Raw genomic sequence first — 22,494 nt, 5'->3', positions numbered from 1 at the left:
GAGCCAAACTTTTGTCGACCGATAAATCCTACCTACAAGGGGGCGGGTGAGCATCCTGTTGCAGTCCTCACTCTGTTGGTCACTCTCTCCAGACTGTGATTGCTGCGGCCCCGGCACGGGGACCTCCGGCCCTTACCTTGTCCTCTCACCCCACCCACGACCAGCTGCACCTGGCCAGGGGGTCTGGCGGCAGGTGGGCAGGAGGCTGGAGGCTGTCTAAAGAGGCAATGAAAATGCTTTGGCACCTTGAGTCCAAGCACCCTGCACTTAAAGTCAAACCCGTTGAGTTTTTTAAGCGGAAAAAATGTGAGCAAGCGGGACAGAATCAAGTGCTGAGAGCCACAAAAACTAAATTGCGGAATAGACTGGACATAAGGAACCACCTTCGAGTATCGCTGTCTCCCATCAGCCCTCGATGGGACCATCTTGTTGCAGGGAAACAAGGCCAGGGCTCCCACTGATTCAGCGATATTGGTGTGTTGCAATGATTTTATATGTTCGTACAAGGAAAATATGTGCTGTGTGTTTAATATTAAATTTGTTAGATAAACCCTTTTAGAAACAAAATTGAGTGTATTAGCCACTTATAAGTGACTTATAGATGACTTATCACCTATACTTCGGTCGTGATTAACACCACCCCCCCACGCACCGCAAGAATATTGTCAATATTAAACCAGTCCGTGGTGCAAAGAAAGGTTGGTGACCCCTGCTCTACGACAATGACTCTTTCCCAGAATGGTAACTTGAGGAATTTGTGGACAAAAATAGTGAATCTATTATAAAAAGATGGAGTGTTAACCTCACAATCTACATCATCACAACCCTGTACCTCATCGTTTACCTAAACTCTACTTCCTTTGCGGTTGTTATTGTTGTACCTTGTACTTTCTTGAGGCACTGTGTAATGATTTGATCTGTATGAACAGCATATTGTTACTGTACATGTGACAATAACAAACCAATTTGAATTTCTCCTTAAACTCAGTTCCAGAAAGCCACTTCAGGCTCTCTGTGATTGCCAGCTTGCATCTTTTGCTCACACAGATTCAGAGAGGCCGAGCCCAAATGAGCAGGAGGAAGTTAACTGTCCTATTGCTTCTCCTTTTCCTACTTCTAATACAAAACAGAACAGTGTCATGTGCCTTTCTCCACAACATTGAGACATAGATTGCACAACATGAGAAAAGGCCCCTCAGCCAAACTCCTCATTGCCACCCATAACCCCAACCAGAGCAGGTCTACATTTGACCCATATCTCTCTAAACCTTGTCTATCCGACCACAGCACCCTTCTAACTGTCCCAGACCGACCCATTCACCCACAACACCCTTCCCTCCATCCCATACCGGCCCATTCACCCACAGCACTCTTCTGTCTGTCCCATACCAACCCATTCACTGAGTTCATCTGCCTCACCTGTCAGATTTCTTGCATTGATATAGATTCTACCTGACTGTCAGACCTTTCTCTCTCCCTATCCTGCCTATTGAATGAAGGGTGGACACACGTGGTAACTCCCAGCCATGGTCTGGAGTGGCGATAACAACTTTATTTACAGAGCACTTTTCATACAGATGATATAGTTCAAAGTGCTTTACACTGGGATAAAGAGCAAACAAAAATAAAATATAAAAATAAACTTGAAAGTAAAAGACAGTTGTTGGTTAAAAGCAAGGTTCAATAACTAGGTTTTGAGCTGGCATTTAAAAGTGCCTGCATCCCTTCTATCCATCAAATATTAAATCCCCCAGTAGTTCAGAAAAGCTGACCTGCCAACCGTCTTTTGAGGGAGATTGTTTACATTTAAGAGACTGGTGGAGGAAGACCTGAGAGCTCAAGAGCTCAAGCAGGATTATAAAGCAATGTGATTCTGTGATGTACTCCAGTCCCAGACTAATGAGAACTTTAAAATCAAATCTAAACGATTGAGGGAGCCAATGCTGAGTACCTAGTGTAAATCTGATCAGACAGATTGCCGGACATCTGCAGGCTTCCAGTGTGGCCTACTTTTGTACAAAAAGTCAGGGTTGATACTGCTGTTGGTTTCTTACTGTCACTTACCGAGGTACAGTGGCAACTTGCTGTTGGACTGGTGTTCTGTCACTAACGCTTCACTCTCCTACTGGTATTTCCCCTGTCAGTGGTTTTGCACTTTTCACTTGGTGAAGTACGATGCTGAGCAGGAGGCTCCAGTGCGAGATGCCAATGGCCGCTGCATCGAAGTGGCAACAGGTAAGAAGTGGCACTGGCAATGTTAGTTATTGTTCCGATTGTGGAGCTTCATTCTGCTGCTATGCCTTATGGTCTTGAAGAAATTAGGAGCAGAAGTAGTCCATTTGGCCCATCAAGTCTGCTCTGCCATTCCATCGTGGCAAACTTATTATCCCTCTCTGAACCCTATTCTCCTACCTTCTCCCCAAAACCTTTGATACCCTGACTAATCAAGACCCTACTAACCTCGGCTTTAAATATACCCAATGACTAGGCCTCCACAGCCATTTGTGGCAATGAATTCCACAGATTCACCACTCTTTGGTTAAAGAAATTCTGCCTCTTCTCTGTTATAAATGGATGTCCCTCTATTCTGAGGCTGTGTCCTCTGCTCCTAGACTCCCCCATGATAGGAAACATCCACTCCATATCCACTCTATCTCTCATTGTTCTAAACTCCAGTGAGTACAGACCCAGAGCTATCAAAGCTTCCTTGTATGATAACCCTTTCATTCCTGGAATCATCCTTGTGAACCTTCTCTGGACCCTCTCCAATGCTAGCACATCTTTTCTTAGATGAGGAGCCCAAATATCCAGCAACAGTGACAAATTGTCCCTGTTAAGTTGCTGTTTGGAACAGAAGTCTAAAGCAGGGTGAGAAGGACTTCCTTGCATACAATGAGAAGTTTGGGGTGACATTGCCCACCATATCACAAAAACTCAACAAGGAATGACAGCCTGAGCTCAGATCCAGTGATGTGAACATTTTGGGCCCATGTCTGCCAGTCCTTAAGTGGGTGAAGCCACTATAGTCCTTCTGAGAAAAGTGCCAAGGGTTCCACCATGGTGATATGGCCCTAGATCAGCTGGGGAACTTGCGGGTGGTGATGTTCCCTGCCCTGATTCTTGGTAGGAGAGGTGGGAGGTTTGGAAAGAGCTGCCAGAGTAGCTTGTGCATTGTGCATTGCACTAGTGGATGTTAATGTTGGCGAAAGCTTGTCATCAAGCCATACCACAGAGAAATGTCCCACCAGCCCAATGTGTCCCTACTGACCATTAGTGTTGGCGAGGGTCAGCTTGTCATTGAGCCGTACCACAGAGGAATGTCCCACCAGCCCAACATGTTCCTACAGACCATTTCATTGAAGTGCCATAACCCCATTTGCTGGCATGCTTCTACACCTCGCTTCTTACACCATAAGATGTTGAAGCAGAATTAGGCCATTTGGCCCATCAAGTCTGCTACACCATTTGATCATGACTGATCCAATTGTTCTCTCAGTCCCAACCTCCTGCCTTCTCCCCGTATCCCTTCATGCCCTAACCAATCAAGAATCTATCAACCTCTGCCTTAAATATACATAAAGTCTTGGCCTCACAGCTGCCTATGGCAAAGAATTCCACAGATTCTCCACTCTCTGGCTAAAGAAATTCCTCCTCATATCATCCTAAATGGATGTCCCTCTATTCTGAGGCTGTGTCCTCTGGTCTTAGACTCTGCCACCATAGGAAACATCCTCTCCACATCCACTCCATCAAGGCCTTTCACCATTCAATAGATTTCAATTAGGCCACCTCTCATTCTTCTGAGTTCTAGTGAATATAGGCCCAAAGCCATCAGGCGCTCTTCATATGACAAGCTTTTCAATCCTGGAATCATTTTTGTGAACTTCCTTTGAACCATCTCCTGTTTCAGCACATCCTTTCTAAGATAAGGGGCCCAAAACTGTTCCCAATATTGCAAGTGAAGCCTCGTCAGTGCCTCAAAGTCTCAACATTCCATCCTTGCTTTTACATTCTAGTCCTCTTGAAATGAATGTTAACATTGCATTTCTCTTCCACACCACAGACTCAACTGCAAATTAACCTATAGTGATTCTTGCACAAGGACTCTCATCCCTTTGTGCCTCACTTTAATGTATTTTCTCTCCATTTAGAAAATAGTTAACCCTTTCATTTCCATGACCATACACTTCCCAACACTATTCCATCTGTCATTTCTTCGCCCATTCTCCTAATCTTGTCCATCCTTCTGTAGCCTCTCTGCTTCCTCAAAACTATTGTCCCTCTACCTATCTTCCTGTTGTCTACAAACTTTGCAACAAAGCCATCAATTCCATCATCCGATTCTTCTGTCTAATGTAGTGATTGTCTGGCAGTTGGAATGTGGGGTGGCAGGAAGAAGAGAAAGGCATGCAGAGAAACTGCAGAATATTGGTAAAAGATTGGAAGTGAGCAAGAGGTTGACAGAATTTGGTCTTTATTGTCACAGGGAAGATGTGTTTGTTGCAGTTGGCAAGGCCACATCTGGACAACAGCCTGCAGATTACAGATGTGTTTGTATTTCAGGCAGACACACTGAAGAAGTACAGCTGAGTCTGGACTAAGGTGACTTGTCCCATGAGGAAAGGGCCTGATTAAGATAAAAAGATTAAAGATTAGCTTTATTTGTCACATGAACATGGAAACATACAGTGAAGTGCATTGGTTACATCAAATCAAATCCACTAAGATTGTGCTGGGCATCTCACAAGAGTGCCACACTTCGAATTCCCAGGCATATTTTCAGTAAGTGGTTAGCCATCTCAAGTAGGGAAGAAGGTGCTGTCAGGTTGTGACTGTTTAGAATTCTGAGCCCTGAGATGGGTGGAGGAAACTGAACTCATGCAGGCTAAGAAGAAATAAGTTTTTCATCTGGGAATGAGCTGAAGATTTACAGAGAGGACAGAAGCAAAGGCCAGGAACAGTCGAGCCACAATGTTAATGACAGGGGCTGTATGAGAGGCATTTGTATATGTTCTAGACTGCAGAGCCTTTAACTGTGCATAAAATGGTAGGTCCTGTCCAACCTGCTGGTGTTCTGATTTCCTAACAGGAGAGGTTGGGCTTCTCATTTCAAAGATCACCCCCAGCACTCCTTTCACTGGGTATGTGGGAAACAAGATCCTGACTGAGAAGAAGCACCTCAGGGACGTGTTCCGTGAGGGAGACCTTTACTTCAACACCGGCGATCTGATGCTGATGGATCACGACAACTTCATCTACTTCCAAGACCGAATTGGGGACACATTCAGGTCAGTGGGTCTGCGGCTCGGTGTGGGCTGGTGGGGACTCACAGGAACTGGGCACTGGTAGAGATTGGCAGTGACAAGTGGTATCTAGTGCAGGGCAGTGCGCCACAAGTCCACAGTCAGCTGGAGGCCCAGAGGCAGCTAGTCTTGAGGTTAGAAGCCTATGTATGTGTGTGTGACTGTGTGTGTGTGTTTTTGTGTCTCAATGTGTCTGTGTCTGTCTGTATGTGTGGGCTGCCCCCAGCACACCCTTAGGCTATGTGTCTTACATCCTGAAGTTGAGTTGGTGTTAACCAAACAATGTCTTTCACTGTATGTTTCAATGATGTGGAGTACAAATTACAGCAGGAGATGGAAAAGGCGTGTCAGAAAGGCAATGTCATGATAATCGTTGGGAATTTTAACATGAACATGGATTGGGAAAACCAGGCCTGTACTGGACCTCGAGAGAGAATTTGTAGAATGTCTAAAGGATGACTTTTTGGAACAGCTTGTTGTTGAGACCACTAAGGGAGGCTGTGCTGGAATGGGTGTTGTGCAATGATCTGGAGGTGATGAGAGAGCTTAAGATTAAGGAACCCTTGGGGATCAGTGATCACAATATGATCAAGTTCACTTTGCAATCTGAGAAGGAGAAACTAAATTCCAATGTGTCGATATTTCAGTGGAATAAAGGAAATTAAAGTGGCATGAGAGGGGAACTGGTCAAAGCTAATTGGAAAGAGACACTAGCAGGAAGGACAGCAGAACAGAAATGGTTGGTGTTTCTGTGATAAATGAGGGAAGTACAAGACAGATATATTCCAAATAAGAAGACATTTTCGAAAGGAAGGACACTACCGTGATTGACAATTGAAGTCAGAGCCAAAGTAAAAGCAAGAGAGAGGGCATACAAGGAAGCCAAAGTTAGTGGGAAGATAAAGGATTGGGAAGCTTTTAAAAATTTGTAGAAGAAAATGAAGAAGGTCATTAGGAAGGAAAAGATGGATTATGAAAGGAAGCTGGTAACTAATATCAAAGAATATACTGAAAGCTTTTTTAAGTATATGAAGGGTAAAAGAGAGTTGAGGGTAGATATGGGACCAATAGAAAATGACAGTGAAGATATTGTAATGAGAGAGACAGAGATGGCAGAGGAACTGAATGCTTATTTTGCATCAGTCTGCACAGTGGAAGACATCTTCAGTATATTGAACATTCAAGAGTGTCAGGAAAGTGAAGTTTGTGCAGTGAAAATTACGACTAAGATGGTGCTCAGGAATCTTAATTATCTGAGGGTGGATAAATCTGGACCTGATGGAATACACCCTCTGGTTCTAAAGAAAGAAGCTGGAGAGATTACAGAGGCATTAGCGATGATCTTTCAAGAATCAATTGATTCTAGCATTGTACCCGATGAACAGAAAATTGCAAATAGAACCTTAGAACATCATAGCACCGAAACAGGCCCTTCTTGGCTGTGCTGAACCATTTTTCTGCCTAGTCCCACTGACCTGCACCTGGACCATATCCCTCCACACACCTCTCATTCATGTACCTGCCCAAGTTTTTCTTAAATGTTAAAAGTGAACCCGCATTTACCACTTCATCTGGCAGCTCATTCCACACTCCCACCACTCTCTGTGTGAAGAAGCTCCCCCAATGTTCCCTTTAAACTTTTCCCCCTTCACCCTTAACCCATGTCCTTGTGATTTTTTTTCTCCCCTAGCCTCAGGAAAAAGCCTGCTCTATCTATACCCATCATAATTTTATACACCTCTATCAAATCTCCCCTCATTCTCCTACGCTCCAGGGAATAAAGTCCTAACCTATTCAACCTTTCTCTGTAACTCAGTTTCTCAAGTCCAGGCAACATCCTTGTAAACCTTCTCTGCACTCTTTCAACCTTATTAATATCCTTCCTGTAATTTGGTGACCAAAACTGCACACAATACTCCAAATTCAGCCTCACCAATGCCTTATACAACCTCACCATAACATTCCAACTCTTAGACAGGTAGTCCCTGAGTTACAAACGTCCGACTTACGGACAACTCGTACTTACGAGCCGAGGAAGGAGAACGCCGTCCGCCATTTTAGGTCAGATCATGACACCGTCTGCCATTTTAAGTCGTTGCCGTTGACACTGTGTTGAGTGTTTAACTTTGTATTTGGCTTAAATTTTTCCTAGTAAAATTCACCCTGACCCTGCCCCCCTCATTCCGGTCGGCTGGTGGCGCAGTGAGATCAGCGCTGGGCTGGAGAATGGAGGTTTCCGTGTTCAATCCAATGACAGACTGCTCCTGTGCTGGGTTGATTATCGATCCAGTGACTCCCGTACCATCCGTGCCGGGTTGATGTCGAGCTCGCAACTCGACCTCGTAAAAAAAAAACACTGCCACCTCCTGTTTAAATTCCCACGAGGAATATTGTGGAGGATCAAATACCCAAACCCAGCACAGCCCTCACTTGTCCCATTTAACCTGTCTCCGTGCGGACCCAGGGAATTCAGTGCAGTGGTCCTTAGGACCCAGTGGAGCTCGGGAGCCGGCGCAGCTGGGAACCTGCCACCTGCAGTGTTTCTGTTCCATTGACGGGAAGTGATCGTGATTGAAAATAAAGTGGAAATAATAAAGCGTTTGGAAAGATGTGAAACGCCATCGGTCATTGGAAAATCGTTAGGCTACAGTTGGTCAACGATCGGAACAATTTTAAGGGATAACGGATAAAGTGAGAATAATGGAGCATGTGAAAGGTCCTGCCCCGATGAAAGCTACAATTATTACTAAGCAATACAGCGGTTTAATAATTGGAATACATATGTTTCTTAAGTGTTTCATATGCATAGAAAGGTAAAATATATACTATATACTAAGACAAACGTTTGACTAACTGACGCTAAATAATACCGGATGTACTTGTTCCGACTTATGTACAAATCCGACTTAAAGACGGATTCAGGAACAGAACTCGTACGTAACCCGGGGACTGCCTGTACTCAATACTTTGATTTATAAAGGCCAATGTACCAGCACCTCTCTTTATGACTCTATCTACCTGTGACACCACTTTTAGGGAATTATGTATCTGTATTCCCAGATCCCTCTGTTCTACTGCACTCCTCAGTGCCCTACCTTTTACCTTGTATGTTCTACCTTGGTTTGACCTTCCAAAGTGCAATACCTCACACTTGTCTGTATTAAACTCTATCTGCCATTTGCCAGCCCATTTTTCCAGCAGGTCCAAATCCCTCTGCAAGCTTTGAAAACCTTCCTCACTCCAATCTTTGTATCATCAGCAAATTTGCTGATCCAATTTACCACATTATCATCCAGATCATTGATATAGATGACAAATAACAATGGACCCAGCACTGATCCCTGTGGCACACCACTAGTCACAGGCCTCCACTCAGAGAAGCAATCCTCCACTACCACTCTCTGGCTTCTTCCATTGAGCCAATGTCTAATCCAATCCTAGCGACTGATTCTTCCTAACTAACCTCCCATGTGGGATCTTGTCAAAGGCCTTGCTGAAGTCCATGTAGACAACATCCACTGCCTTCCCTTCATCCACTTTCCTGGTAACTTCCTCGAAAGACCCTAATAGATTTGTTAAGCATGACCTACCATGCACAAAGCCATGTTGACTCTCCCTAATAAATCCCCGTCTATCCAAATACAGTACTTGGAGACCCTATCTCGTAGTACTCATTCCAATAATTTACCTACTACCGATGTCAAACTTACCAGCCTATAATTTCATGATTACTTTTACATCCTTTTTTTAAACAACAGAACAACATGAGCTATCCTCCAATCCTCCGGCACCTCACCCGTAGATACTGATATTTTAAATATATCTGCCAGGGCCCCTGCAATTTCAGCACTACTCTCCTTCAAGGTCCGAGGGAATACTCTGTCAGATACTGGGGATTTATCTACTCTGATTTGCCTCAAGATAGCAAGCACCTCCTCCTCTTCAATCTGTATAGGTTCCATACCTCACTACTTGTTTGCCTTATTTCCATTGACTCCATGCCAGTGTCCTTAATAAATATAGACACAAAAAACCCATTTAATATCTCTCCCATTTCTTTTGGTTCCATACATAGCTGACCACTCTGATCTTCAAGAGGACCAATTTTATCCCTTACTATCGTTTTGCTCTTAACAAACCTGTAGAAGCTCTTTTGATTATCCTTCACCTTGACTGCCAGAGCAACCTAATGTCCTCTTTTAGCCCTCCTGATTTCTTTAAGTATTTTTTGCACTTTTTATACTCCTCAAGCACCTTATTTGCTCCCTATTTCCTATACATGTCATACATCTCTCTTCTCCTTCATCAGATTTCCAATATCCCTCGAGAACCAAGGTCTCTTATTCTTATTCACTTTGCCTTTAATCCTGACAGGAACATACAAACTCTGCACTCTCAAAATTTCTCCTTTGAAGGCCTCCCACTTACCAATCACATCCCTGCCAGAGAACAACCTGTCCCAATCTACTCTTTTTAGATCCTTTCTCATTTCTTCAAATTTGGCCTTTTTCCAGTTTAGAACTTCAACCCGAGGACCAGATCTATCTTTATTCATGATCAAGTTGAAACTAATGGCGTTATGATCACTGGAACCAATGTGTTCCCTTACACACACTTCCGTCACTTGTCCTAATTTGTTTCCTAATAGGAGATCTAATATTGCATCCTCCCTAGTTGGTACTTCTATATATTGATTTAGAAAACTTTCCTGAACACATTTTTACAAACTCTAACCCATCTAGACCTTTAATAGTATGGGAGTCCCAATCAATATATGGAAAACTAAAATCACAACTTTGTTTCCTGCAGTTGTCTGCTATCTCTCTGCAGATTTGCTCTTCCAATTCTCGCTGACTATTGGGTGGTTTATAATACAACCCCATTAATGTGGTCATACCTTTCCTGTTTCTCAGCTCCACCCATATGGCCTCAGTAGACAATCCTTCTAATCTGTCCTGCCTGAGCACTGCTGTAGCATTTTCCATGACTAACAATGCCAAACCCCCACCCTTCATCCCTCTGCCTCTCTCACATCTGAAACATCGAAACCCTGGAACTTTAAGCTGCCAGTCCTGCCCCTCCTGTAGCCAAGTTTCACTAATGGCTACAATGTCATAATTCCACCTGTCAATCCACGCCTTCAGCTCTTCAGCCTTCCCCACAATACTCCTCGCATTGAAATAGACACACCTCAGAAGACTATTACCACCACACACAACCCTTCTATTTGTGACTTTGCATGAACTTTTAACATCATTTATTTTCACCCCCACTCCACTATCTGCTCTGGCACTCTGGGTCCCATCCCCCTGCAAATCTAGTTTAAACCCCCACCCCACCAATAGCACTAACAAACCTCCCTGCAAGGATATTGGTCCCCTCGTAGTTCAGGTGTAACCCGTCTCTCTTGTACAGGTCCCACCTGCCCCAGAGGTCCCAATGATCCTGAAATCTGAAACCTTGCCACCTACGCCAGTTCCTCAGTTATGTTACTCCACTACTTAAGAAGGGTGGGAGGCAGCAGAAAGGAAACTATAGACCTGCTAGCCTGACATCAGTGGTTGAGGAGTTGTTGGAATCGATTGTTATGGATGAGATTATGGATTACCTGGAGGCACATGACAAGATAGGCCAAAGCCAGCATGGTTTCCTGAAAGGAAAATCCTGCCTGACAAAACTACTTTAATTTTTTGAGGAAATTACAAGCAGGGTAGACAAAGGAGATGCAGTAGATATGGTGTACTTGGATTTTCAGAAGGCCTTTGACAAGGTGCCGCACATGAGGCTGCTTAGCAAGATAAGAGCCCATGGAATTACAGGGAAGTTACTAGCATGGGTGGAGCATTGGCTGATCAGCAGAAAACAGAGAGTGGAAATAAAGGGATCCTATTCTGGCTGGCTGCTGGTTACCAGTGGAGTTCCACAGGGGTCGGTGTTGGGACCACTGCTTTTTACAATGTATATCAATGATTTGGACTGTGGGATTAATGGATTTGTGGCTAAATTTGCTGATGATGCAAAGATAGGTGGAGGAGCGGGTAGTGTTGAGGAAAAAGAGCCTGCAGAGAGACTTAGATAGTTTAGGGGAATGGGCAAAGAAGTGGCAAATGAAATACAATGTTGGAAAGTGCATGGTCATGCACTGTGGTGGGAGAAATAAATGGGCAAATTATTATTTAGATGGGGAGAGAATTCAAAATGCAGAGATGCAAAGGGACTTGGAAGTCCTTGTGCAGGACACCCTAAAGGTTATCCTCTAGGTTGAGTCGGTGGTGAAGAAGGCAAATGCAATGTTGGCATTCATTTCTAGAGATATAGAATATAAGAGTAGGGATGTGATGTTGAGGCTCTATAAGGCACTCGTGAGACCACACTTGGAGAATCGTGTGCAGTTTTAGACTCCTTATTTTATAAAGGGTATACTGACATTGGAGAGTGTTCAGAGAAGATTCACGAGAGTTATTCCAAGAATGAAAAGGTTACTGTATGAGGAAGATCTGGCAGCTCTTGGGCTGTATTCCCTGGAGTTCAGGAGAATGAGGGGGGAATCTCATAGAAACATTCTACAAGTTAAAAAGCCTGAACAGATTAGATATGGCAAAGTTATTTCCCATGGTAGGGGAGTCTAACACAAGAGGGCATGACTTCAGGATTGAGGGATGTCCATTTAGAACAAAGCTGCAGAGAAATTACTTTAGTCAGAGAGTGGTAAATCTTTGGACTTTGTTGCCAGAAGCGGCTGTGGAAACCAAGTCATTGGGTGCATTTAAGGGAGAGATAGATAGGTTCTTGATTAGCTGGGGCATCAAAGGGTATGGGATGAAGGCAGGGGAGTGGGGATGATTGGAAGAATTGGATCAGCCCATGATTGAGCAGACTTGATGGCCCTCCTACACCTCTGACAATGACAATGAAGGAATGGGTCCATTACTTCAGCTGTATGTTCCGATGATGTAAGTTTCAATGGTGTATATTTCACTATACGTTTCGATGGTGTATGTTTCACTGTATGTTTCAATAGTGTATGCTTCACTATACATTTCAATGGTGTATGTTTCGATGGTGTATGTTTCACTATACATTTCGATGATGTATGTTTCACTATGTTTGGTGTATATTTCACTATATTTCAATGGTGTATATTTCACTGTATGTTTCGATGGTGTATGTTTCACTGTATGTTTTGACGGTGTATGTTTCAATGGTGTACGTTTCACTACGTTTCAATGATGTACGTTTCGATGATGTATATTTCACTGTATGTTTCGATGATGTCCGTTTCGATGGTGTATGTTTCACTGTATGTTTCGATGGTGTATGTTTCAATGATGTACGTTTCGATGATGTATATTTCACTGTATGTTTGGTGTATATTTCACTATGTTTCGATGATGTCCATTTCAATGGTGTATGTTTTGCTGTATGTTTCGATAGTGTATGTTTCACTGTATGTTTCGACGGTGTATGTTTCACTGTATGTTTTGATGATGTCCATTTCAATGGTGTATGTTTCAATGGTGTATATTTCACTGTATGTTTCAATGGTGTATGTTTCACTATACGTTTCGATGGTGTATGTTTCATTGTGTGTTTTGATGGTGTACGTTTCACTATACGTTTCGATGGTGTATGTTTCACTGTATGTTTCGACGGTGTATGTTTCACTATATGTTTTGATGATGTCCGTTTTGATGGTGTATGTTTCACTGTATGTTTCGATGATATCCGTTTCGATGGTGTATGTTTCACTGTATGTTTCAATGATGTATATTTCACTATGTTTCGATGATGTCCGTTTCGATGGTGTATGTTTCACTGTATGTTTCAATGGTGTATGCTTCACTATACATTTCGATGATGTATGTTTCACTATGTTTGGTGTATATTTCACTATATTTCAATGGTGTATATTTCACTGTATGTTTCGTTTTGACGGTGTATGTTTCAATGGTGTACGTTTCACTACGTTTCAATGATGTACGTTTCGATGATGTATATTTCACTGTATGTTTGGTGTATATTTCACTGTATGTTTCGATGATGTCCGTTTCGATGGTGTATGTTTCACTATGTTTCAATGGTGTATGTTTCAATGATGTACGTTTTGATGATGTATATTTCACTGTATGTTTGGTGTATATTTCACTATGTTTCGATGATGTCCATTTCAATGGTGTATGTTTTGCTGTATGTTTCGATAGTGTATGTTTCACTGTATGTTTCGACGGTGTACGTTTCACTGTATGTTTTGATGATGTCCATTTCAATGGTGTATGTTTTGATGGTGTATATTTCACTGTATGTTTCAATGGTGTATGTTTCACTGTATGTTTCAATGGTGTATGTTTCACTGTATGTTTCAATGGTGTATGTTTCGATGGTGTATGTTTCACTATACGTTTCGATGGTGTATGTTTCATTGTGTGTTTTGATGGTGTACGTTTCACTATACGTTTCGATGATGTATGTTTCACTGTATGTTTCGACGGTGTATGTTTCACTATATGTTTTGATGATGTCCGTTTCGATGGTGTATGTTTCACTGTATGTTTCGATGATGTCCGTTTCGATGGTGTATGTTTCACTGTATGTTTCAATGATGTATATTTCACTATGTTTCGATGATGTCCGTTTCAATGGTGTATGTTTCACTGTATGTTTCGACGGTGTATGTTTCACTATATGTTTTGATGATGTCCGTTTCACTGTATGTTTCAATGGTGTATGTTTCACTGTATGCTTCGATGATGTACGTTTTGATGATGTATGTTTCACTATGTTTCAATGGTGTATATTTCACTATACGTTTGTATGATGTATGTTTCACCGTATGTTTCAATCGTGTATGTTTCGATGGTGTATGTTTCACTGTATGCTTCGATGGTGTATGTTTCACTGTATATTTGATGATGTCCGTTTCGATGGTGTATGTTTCACTGTATGTTTCGATGATGTCCGTTTCGATGGTGTATGTTTCACTGTATGTTTCAATGATGTATATTTCACTATGTTTCGATGATGTCCGTTTCAATGGTGTATGTTTCACTGTATGTTTCGACGGTGTATGTTTCACTATATGTTTTGATGATGTCCGTTTCACTGTATGTTTCAATGGTGTATGTTTCACTGTATGCTTCGATGATGTACGTTTTGATGATGTATGTTTCACTATGTTTCAATGGTGTATATTTCACTATACGTTTGTATGATGTATGTTTCACCGTATGTTTCAATCGTGTATGTTTCGATGGTGTATGTTTCACTGTATGCTTCGATGGTGTATGTTTCACTGTATATTTGATGATGTCCGTTTCGATGGTGTATGTTTCATTGTGTGTTTCTATGGTGTATGTTTCACTGTATGTTTCGATGAAATGTCCACCATCGAAACGGACATCACTGTACACGTGACAAATAAGTAAATTGATCTGATCTGATGTGGCTAAAACCTGCTCACTCAAATCTGACTGTCACCTTTTGGGAAGTCTGTGTGTTAGTGGGAAATAAATGAAATGAAGTAACTGTTCTGTGATTTCAGATGGAAAGGGGAGAACGTGGCCACCACTGAGGTGGCTGATGTGCTGTCCACACTGGACTTTGTCCAGAATGTCTGTGTGTACGGAGTGACTGTGCCAGGTGAGTGTTCCTAACCTGTGTCTGGGAATCCCTGGAGCCTCTGCTTAGGAAAATTATAACCTCATCTCAAATTCCCTTGGCCAGGATGCTGGAAATAGGGCACCTTGATATCTGCTTCAGAATTCAGTGTCAGTGCATTAATTTCTTGTCTCAACCACCTAGGTGATTCCCAATGCTGGTGGTCTCCATGTGCAATGATCTTCCAGAGATATACCTTCTTTTTGGGTTGGGTCCCTAATCTGAACTGGTGCTCCTGGTGAAACGCTGTTCCTGCCTGCAGCCTCTTGAACCCTTTAAGATTCTGTAAATGAAAATAAAAGAACCTGCAGCTGATGAAAATCTGAAAGCAGAAATGGGCGGGACAGGAATATAGTGCTGAGAACAGAGTGAGCCATGTTCTTGCTGAACGGCGAGGCAGTTGTTGAAGGCTCCTGTCTTTAGGTAGCGTCTGTGGAGAGAGAAGTTGTTAATGTTTCGATTTCACCCTGGTCCCCGCCAAAATATTTTCCTTCTTACTGAACTATGGCTTCCGCCCACAATATAGATGGAACCCTAGACCTCATTATTCTGCTCATCAGTGCTCTCACCTCCCCGCAGACAGAGCACAATAAGGACCCTCTGTTCTTCACCTTTAATCTTGTCAGCCTCCGCATTCAACCGATTACCCTTCACAGGTTCCTCCACCAACAGATACACAATTCCCACCTCTCCCTACTCAGCATTTTGAGGGGATTGGCCTCTGCAATTTCCTGGCCTTCTATCCCCACCACACAGAATTCCTTCTTTTCACCTCTTCCCACTGTCTCTCCAAGTGAGCCGGAGATTCTCCTGCATGCCACCCCCCCCCCACCCCACGGTCTAATGTACTGCACCCCATGGGGGCTCCCCTACATCAGAGAGACCAGACACAGACTGGGCCACTTTGTGGGGAGCTTGTGTCCAGTCCACAGGAGAGACTGGATGTTTACGTTCCCACCACACTCCAGCCCATCAGTCAGTGACCCTCCAGCACTGTCAGACCAAACCCAACACAGGCTGGAGGGACAACTCCTTAGCTGCTGCTTGCAGGGCTCAATACTGAATTCTCCAGCCTCAGAAAGCTCTGTTGGTGTCACCCCTGCTGCTGCTCCTCCCTCCCCACTTTGTACATTCTGGCACCTCCCAGGGAGGCCAACGACAGAAGATCACCATGTAAGCCAGGGGTGTCAAACTCATTTTAGGTCACGGGCCGGATTGAGCAAAATGCAGCTTCATGCGGGCCGGATCAGTCGGACGCGTGCGAACGCAGCTTTCGTTGCCTCCGTTTTTTCAGCCTGCTCTCATGTGTCTCAGTCTCTGCTATAACTACAAAGTGTTTCACTTTACAAATTCCTTTTCTTATGAAGAAGACTGCCGAGCAAGACTGCCGAATAAACACTAAAAACCCTGAAAACCTGGTACCGGAATAAACTCGGCATTAGCCATATCATACGCCATAGGCACTTCGATTACTGGGGCCAGCTTTAATAGTAATTAGATATTATCTCGCGGGCCAAAGATAATTCCACCGCAGGCCGGATTTGGCCCGCGGGCCTTGAGTTTGACATATATGATATAAGCAGTGTGAAACGGACAATGGAGCCATTACTTCAGCCAGCACAGTCCTTCCCCTCATCCGCACACAGCCCTCCCACACCTCCTCTGCCAGTCAGACTGTTTTTTTAAATTTCTTGACTTTCTTTGGTCCTCCAGAGCTGAATTCTAAATGTTTCCAATCCTCAAATCTATGGTAACTTTATAACTGCCAGCTTTGGTTTAAACACTATTTGTAATTTCTCTTGTCAGACACAGTTGGACTGTTTCTCCTGTTGGGCTCCTATGCCTAAAATGTAAATATTCTTTGCAACTTCGACATAAATTTTTAAAAATGCTGACCATTGCCTGTGTAGCATCACAGTTCCCCCAATAAACCACACCCTCATAAATTCATTCTTCCTTTGACTTGATCTAAGAACTTTGAACATTCCTAATCAGAATCAGTGTGAAGTTAGTTATAGCTTGGATAAAGGCCCTTTGGCCCATACATGTCCGTGCCGACCAAGATGTACATTTCAGGTAATCTCATTTCCCGGCAACCCCTCTAGACTCCTGTCATCTACATACTTCATAACTGCATCTAATGTATCTGCCTCAACCGCTTCCACCGGCAGCTGCTTCTATTTATCTACCATCCATTGTATTTTTTTTTTAAAAGTTGCCCCTCAAGCTGTTACTAAACCTTTCACCTCTAACCTTATAACAATATCCTGTAGTTTTCAACTCCCCTACCCTGGTAAAAAGACCACTGGCCCTGTCTACGCTCCTCAGTCTCTAAGCTCCAGTGACAATGTTCTTTCTATTCTACTACCAACAGTGCCCTCTAAAGACCTTTCGCTACATTACGCCACTCTTGTACAAAACTAGATTCAAAATAACATTCTTTCATCTGAGAGTGTGGAATGAGCTGCCAGCAGGTGGAAGAAGAGGGTTCAAGTTCAACAATTTAAGAGCAGTTTGGATAGGTACATGGATGGGAGGGGTATGGTCCATGTGCAGGTGAATGGTACTAGGCAATTTAATAGTTTGTCATGGACGAAATCGGCTAAATAGCCTGTTTCTATGTTGTAGTGTTCTCTGACTGTGACTCCTGTTGATGTATTTAATTAGAAAAGCACAATGTAATGTTCGATGAGTACATAGTTGATCAGTTAAAGTGTCTCATAATAGACAGGATTGACCCTGGTCCACGCACTCTTATTTCCAGTATTCCTTGCTATTGTTTAGTGGTCCAGGTATGTAACTAGTTTGTTGCTTCTGCTATTTCCTCCTTTTCAGCTTGTCTTAAATTGTTTCTCATTCAGCATTATGATCTAACAACCCAACATAATTTCAATAGACAGTAGGTGCAGGAGTAGGTCATTCGGCCCTTCTAGCCAGCACCGCCATTCACTGTGATCATGGCTGATCATACACAATTAGTACCCAGTTCCTGCCCTCTCCCCATATCCCTTGACCCTGCTATCTATAAGAGCTCTATCTAACTCTCTCTTGAATGCATCCAGAGAGTTGGCCTCCACTGCCTTCTGGGGCAGAGCTTTCCACATATCCAGCACTCTCTGGGTGAAATAGTTTTTCCGCATCTCTGTTTTAAATGGCCTACCCCTTATTCTTAAACTGTGGCCTCTAGTTCTGGACTCACCCATCAGCGGGAACATGCTTCCTGCCTCCAGTGTGTCCAATCCCTTAATAATCTTATATGTTTCAATCAGATCCCCTCTCATCCTTCTAAATTCCAGTGTATACAAGCCCAGTCACTCCAATCTTTCAATTTATGACAGTTCCGCCATTCTGGGAATTAACCTTGTGAACCTACGCTGCACTCCCTCAATAGCAAGAATGTCCTTCCTCAAATTTGGAGACCAAAACTGCACACAATACTCCAGGTGGGGTCTCACCAGGGCCCTGTACAGCTGCAGAAGGACCTCTTTACTCCTATACTCAATTCCTCTTGTTATAAAGGCCAGCATACCATTAGCCTTCTTCACTGCCTGCTGTACCTGCATGCTTGCTTTCATTGACTGATGTACAATAGCACCTAGATCTCGTTGTACTTCCCCTTTTCCTAACTTTATTCCATTTAGATAGTAATCTGCCTTCCTGTTCTTGCCACCAAGTGGATAACCTCACATTTATCCACATTAAACTGCATCGGCCAATCATTTGCCCACTCACCCAACCTGTCCAAGTTACCTTGCATTCTCATAACATTCTCCTGACATTTCACACTGCCACCCAGCTTTGTGTCATCGGCAAATTTGCTAATGTTACTTTTAATCCCTTCATCTAAATCATTAATGTATATTGTAAACAGCTGCGGTCCCAGCACCGAACCTTGCAGTACCCCACTGGTCACAGCCTGCCATTCCGAAAGGGACCTGTTAATCGCTACTCTTTGTTTCCTGTCAGCCAGCCAATTTTCAATCCATGTCAGTATTCTGCCCCCAATACCATGTGCCCTAATTTTGCCCACTAATCTCCTATGTGGGACTTTATCAAAAGCTTTCTGGAAGTCCAGGTACACTACATCCACTGGCTCTCCCTTGTCCATTTTCATAGTTACATCCTCAAAAAAACTCCAGAAGATTAGTCAAGCATGATTTTCCCTTCATAAATTCATGCTGACTTGGACTGATCCTTCTACTGCTATCCAAATGTGTCGTAATTTCCTCTTTTATAATTGACTTCAACATCTTCCCCACCACTGACGTCAGGCTAACCGGTCTATAATTCCCTGTTTTCTCTCTCCTTCCTTTCTTGAAAAGTGGGACAACATTAGCCACCCTCTAATCAGCAGGAACTGTTCCTGAATCTATAGAACATTGAAAAATGATTACCAATGTGTCCAATTTCTCTCCACTCTATGGACCTTCTTCCATATTCACAACTCTATAACCTTTCCTGTTTGTCTCTGATTCCTAAATATCGAATACCTGGGACATCCCAGAATCTGGCATCCCACAGTTGTGTTTCTGGAATGGACGTGAGTTTGTACCCATTTGTATTTCAGTGCTTTTAATTAATTTTCCTTGTTTTGAAAGTAGGGCTGGGCAACATTAGATCTCCAGCTCCTCGAACACAGAGACAGTTCCCAAGTCCAGTCAGATTCTCCTCTGCCAAGCCTCAAATAATATACGTAGCGTAGCAATGGTGGCTATGGTAACCAGCAGCACTTTGACCTTTGACATGACCAACCTCACACCAAGTGACAGAGGCGCTCTCAAGCTAATCCTATATTTTAATTCTGAGTGTTTCCTTATCTATTACCATTCGAAGGATGGTGGACGTGTTGTCACTGTGCACAGGGCTCGGCTCTATGCTGTCAGAGAAACATTTCCGGGGGCTTCATCCTGGTAACCGTTCTGTGTGTGGATCCATTCCCTGCAGGGCACGAGGGGAGAATTGGAATGGCTGCAATCCAGCTGCAAGCTGGGGTGGACTGGGATGGAGAACAGCTGTATGAACACGTTGTAACCCACCTGCCAAGTTACGCTCGCCCGTGCTTCCTGAGGCAACAGGTGAGGGAGGCTCCAGCCCTGTGCGCTCTGTGTCTGTCAATGACGTTTCCCAATGAGCTGGACCAGACCAGGTACCAGAGCCTGTTTGAGTCATCAGCATGTCTCTCCTCCACCCCCCCCCCCCACCGCTGACTTCATCCATGGCCCTGCTCCCACTTGTCTCAGTGTCTGTTGTCTCTACTACTGTGGGCTGAAGCTGATCCAGTCTCTGGTGTGAGCAGGCGAGCAGTCAGCCATTGTAAGAAAGGTGGATGAGCTTAGACCATGGATTGATATCTGGAAATATGATGTTGTAGCTATTAGTGAAACATGGTTGCAGAAGGGGTGTGATTGGCAACTAAATATTCCTGAATTTTGTTTCAGGTGTGATAGAATCGGAGGGGCAAGAGGAGGAGGTGTTGCATTGCTTGTCCGAGAAAATATTACAGCGGTGCTCTGGCAGGATAGATTAGAGGGCTGATCTAGGGAGGCTATTTTGGTGGAATTGAGGAATGGGAAAGGTGTAGTAACACTTACAGGGGTGTATTATAGACCACCTAATGGGGAGCGAGAATTGGAGAAGCAAATTTGTAAGGAGATAGCAGCTATTTGTAGTAAGCACAAGGTTGTGATTGTGGGAGATTTTAATCTTCCACACATAGGCTGGGAAGCCCATTCTTTAAAAGGACTGGATGGTTTGGAGTTTGTAAGATGTGTGCAGGATAGTTTTTAGCAGCAATACATAGAGGTACCGACTAGAGAAGGGGCAGCGTTGGATCTCCTGTTAGGGAATGAGATAGGTCAGGTGACGGACGTATGTGTTGGGAACACTTCGGGTCCAGTGATCACAATACCATTAGTTTCAATATAATTATGGAGAAGGATAGGACTGGACTCGGTTGAGATTTTTGATTGGAGAAAGGCTAACTTTGAGGAGATGCGAAAGGATTTAGGAGGAGTGGATTGGGACAATTTGTTTTACGGGAAGGATGTAATTGAGAAATGGCGGTCATTTAAAGGTGAAATTTTGAGGGTACAGAATCTTTATGTTCCTGTTAGGTTGAAAGGAAAGGTTAAAAGTTTGAGAGAGCCATGGTTTTCAAGGGATATTGGAAACTTGGTTAGGAAAAAGAGAGATATCTACAATAAATATAGGCAGCATGGAGTAAATGAGGTGCTCGCAGAATATAAAGAATGTAAGAAGAATATTAAGAAAGAAATTAGAAAAGCTAAAAGAAGATATGAGGTTGCTTTGGCAAGTAAAGTCAAAATAAATCCGAAGGGTTTCTACAGTTATATTAATAGCAAAAGGATAGTGAGGGATAAAATTGGTCCTTTAGAGAATCAGAGTGGACAGCTATGTGTGGAACCGAAATAGATGGGGGAGATTTTGAACAATTTCTTGGGTATTTACTAAGGAGGAGGAGGAGGAGGATATTGAATTGTTTAAGGTAAGGGAAACAAGTAGGGAAGTTATGGAAACTATGACAATTAAAGAGGAGGAATTACTGGCACTTTTAAGGAATATAAAAGTGGATAAATCTCCAGGTCCTGACAGGATATTCCCTAGGACCTTGAGGGAAGTTGGTGTAGAAATAGCAGGGGCTCTGACAGAAATATTTCAAATGTCATTAGAAATGGGGATGGTGCTGGAGGATTGGCGTATTGCTCATGTAGTTTCATTGTTTAAAAAGGGTTCTAAGAGTAAACCTAGCAATTATAGGCCTGTCAGTTTGACATCAGTGGTGGGTAAATTAATGGAAAGTATTCTTAGAGTTGGTATATATAATTATCTGGATAGACGGGGTCTGATTAGGAATAGTCAGCATTAGGGTTAGGGTCTTGTTTGACAATTCTTACTGAATTTTTTGCAGAGGTTACGATTAAAGTTGACGAAGGTAAAGCAGTGGATGTTGTCTATATGGACCAGTAAGGCCTTTGACAAGGTTCCGCATGTAAGGTTAGTTAGGAAGGTTCAATCATTAGGTATTAATATTGAAGTAGTAAAATGGATTCAACAGTGGCTAGATGGGAGATGCCAGAGAGTAGTGGTGGATAACTGTTTGTCAGGTTGGAGGCCCGTGACTAGTGGTGTGCCTCAGGTATCTGTATTGGGTCATGTTGTTGTTTGTCATATACATTAATGATCTGGATGATGGGGTGGTAAATTGGATTAGTAAGTATGCAGATGATACTAAGGTAGGTGGCATTGTGGATACTTAAGTAGGTTTTCAAAGCTTGCAGAGAGATTTAGGCCAGTTAGAAGAGTGGACTGAACGATGGCAGATGAATTTTAATGCTGATAAGTGTGAGGTGCTACATTTTGGTAGGAATAATCCAAATAGGACATACATCGTAAATGGCAGGGCATTGAAGAATGCAGTAGAACAGAGTGATCTAGGAATAATGTTGCATAGTTCCCTGAAGGTGGAATCTCATGTGGATAGGGTGGTGAAGAAAGCTTTTGGTATGCTGGCCTTTAT

General features: G+C 43.1%; 1 protein-coding gene across 1 annotated transcript in view; it reads left to right on the top strand.

Annotated features, from left to right (window-relative positions):
- LOC140718712 (long-chain fatty acid transport protein 2-like) overlaps positions 1–22,494 on the top strand; it is a 42,238-nt gene that overhangs the window by 18,132 nt on the left and 1,612 nt on the right. The window contains 4 exon segments of the mRNA XM_073032798.1: positions 2,145–2,235; positions 5,090–5,288; positions 14,842–14,939; positions 19,902–20,032. Coding sequence (XP_072888899.1) covers positions 2,145–2,235; positions 5,090–5,288; positions 14,842–14,939; positions 19,902–20,032 — 519 coding nt within the window.

The sequence above is a fragment of the Hemitrygon akajei genome, chromosome 30, assembly GCF_048418815.1.
Source record: "Hemitrygon akajei chromosome 30, sHemAka1.3, whole genome shotgun sequence".
In the NCBI taxonomy this organism is placed as follows: domain Eukaryota; kingdom Metazoa; phylum Chordata; class Chondrichthyes; order Myliobatiformes; family Dasyatidae; genus Hemitrygon; species Hemitrygon akajei.
This window is presented reverse-complemented; position numbering and strand designations above follow the sequence as displayed.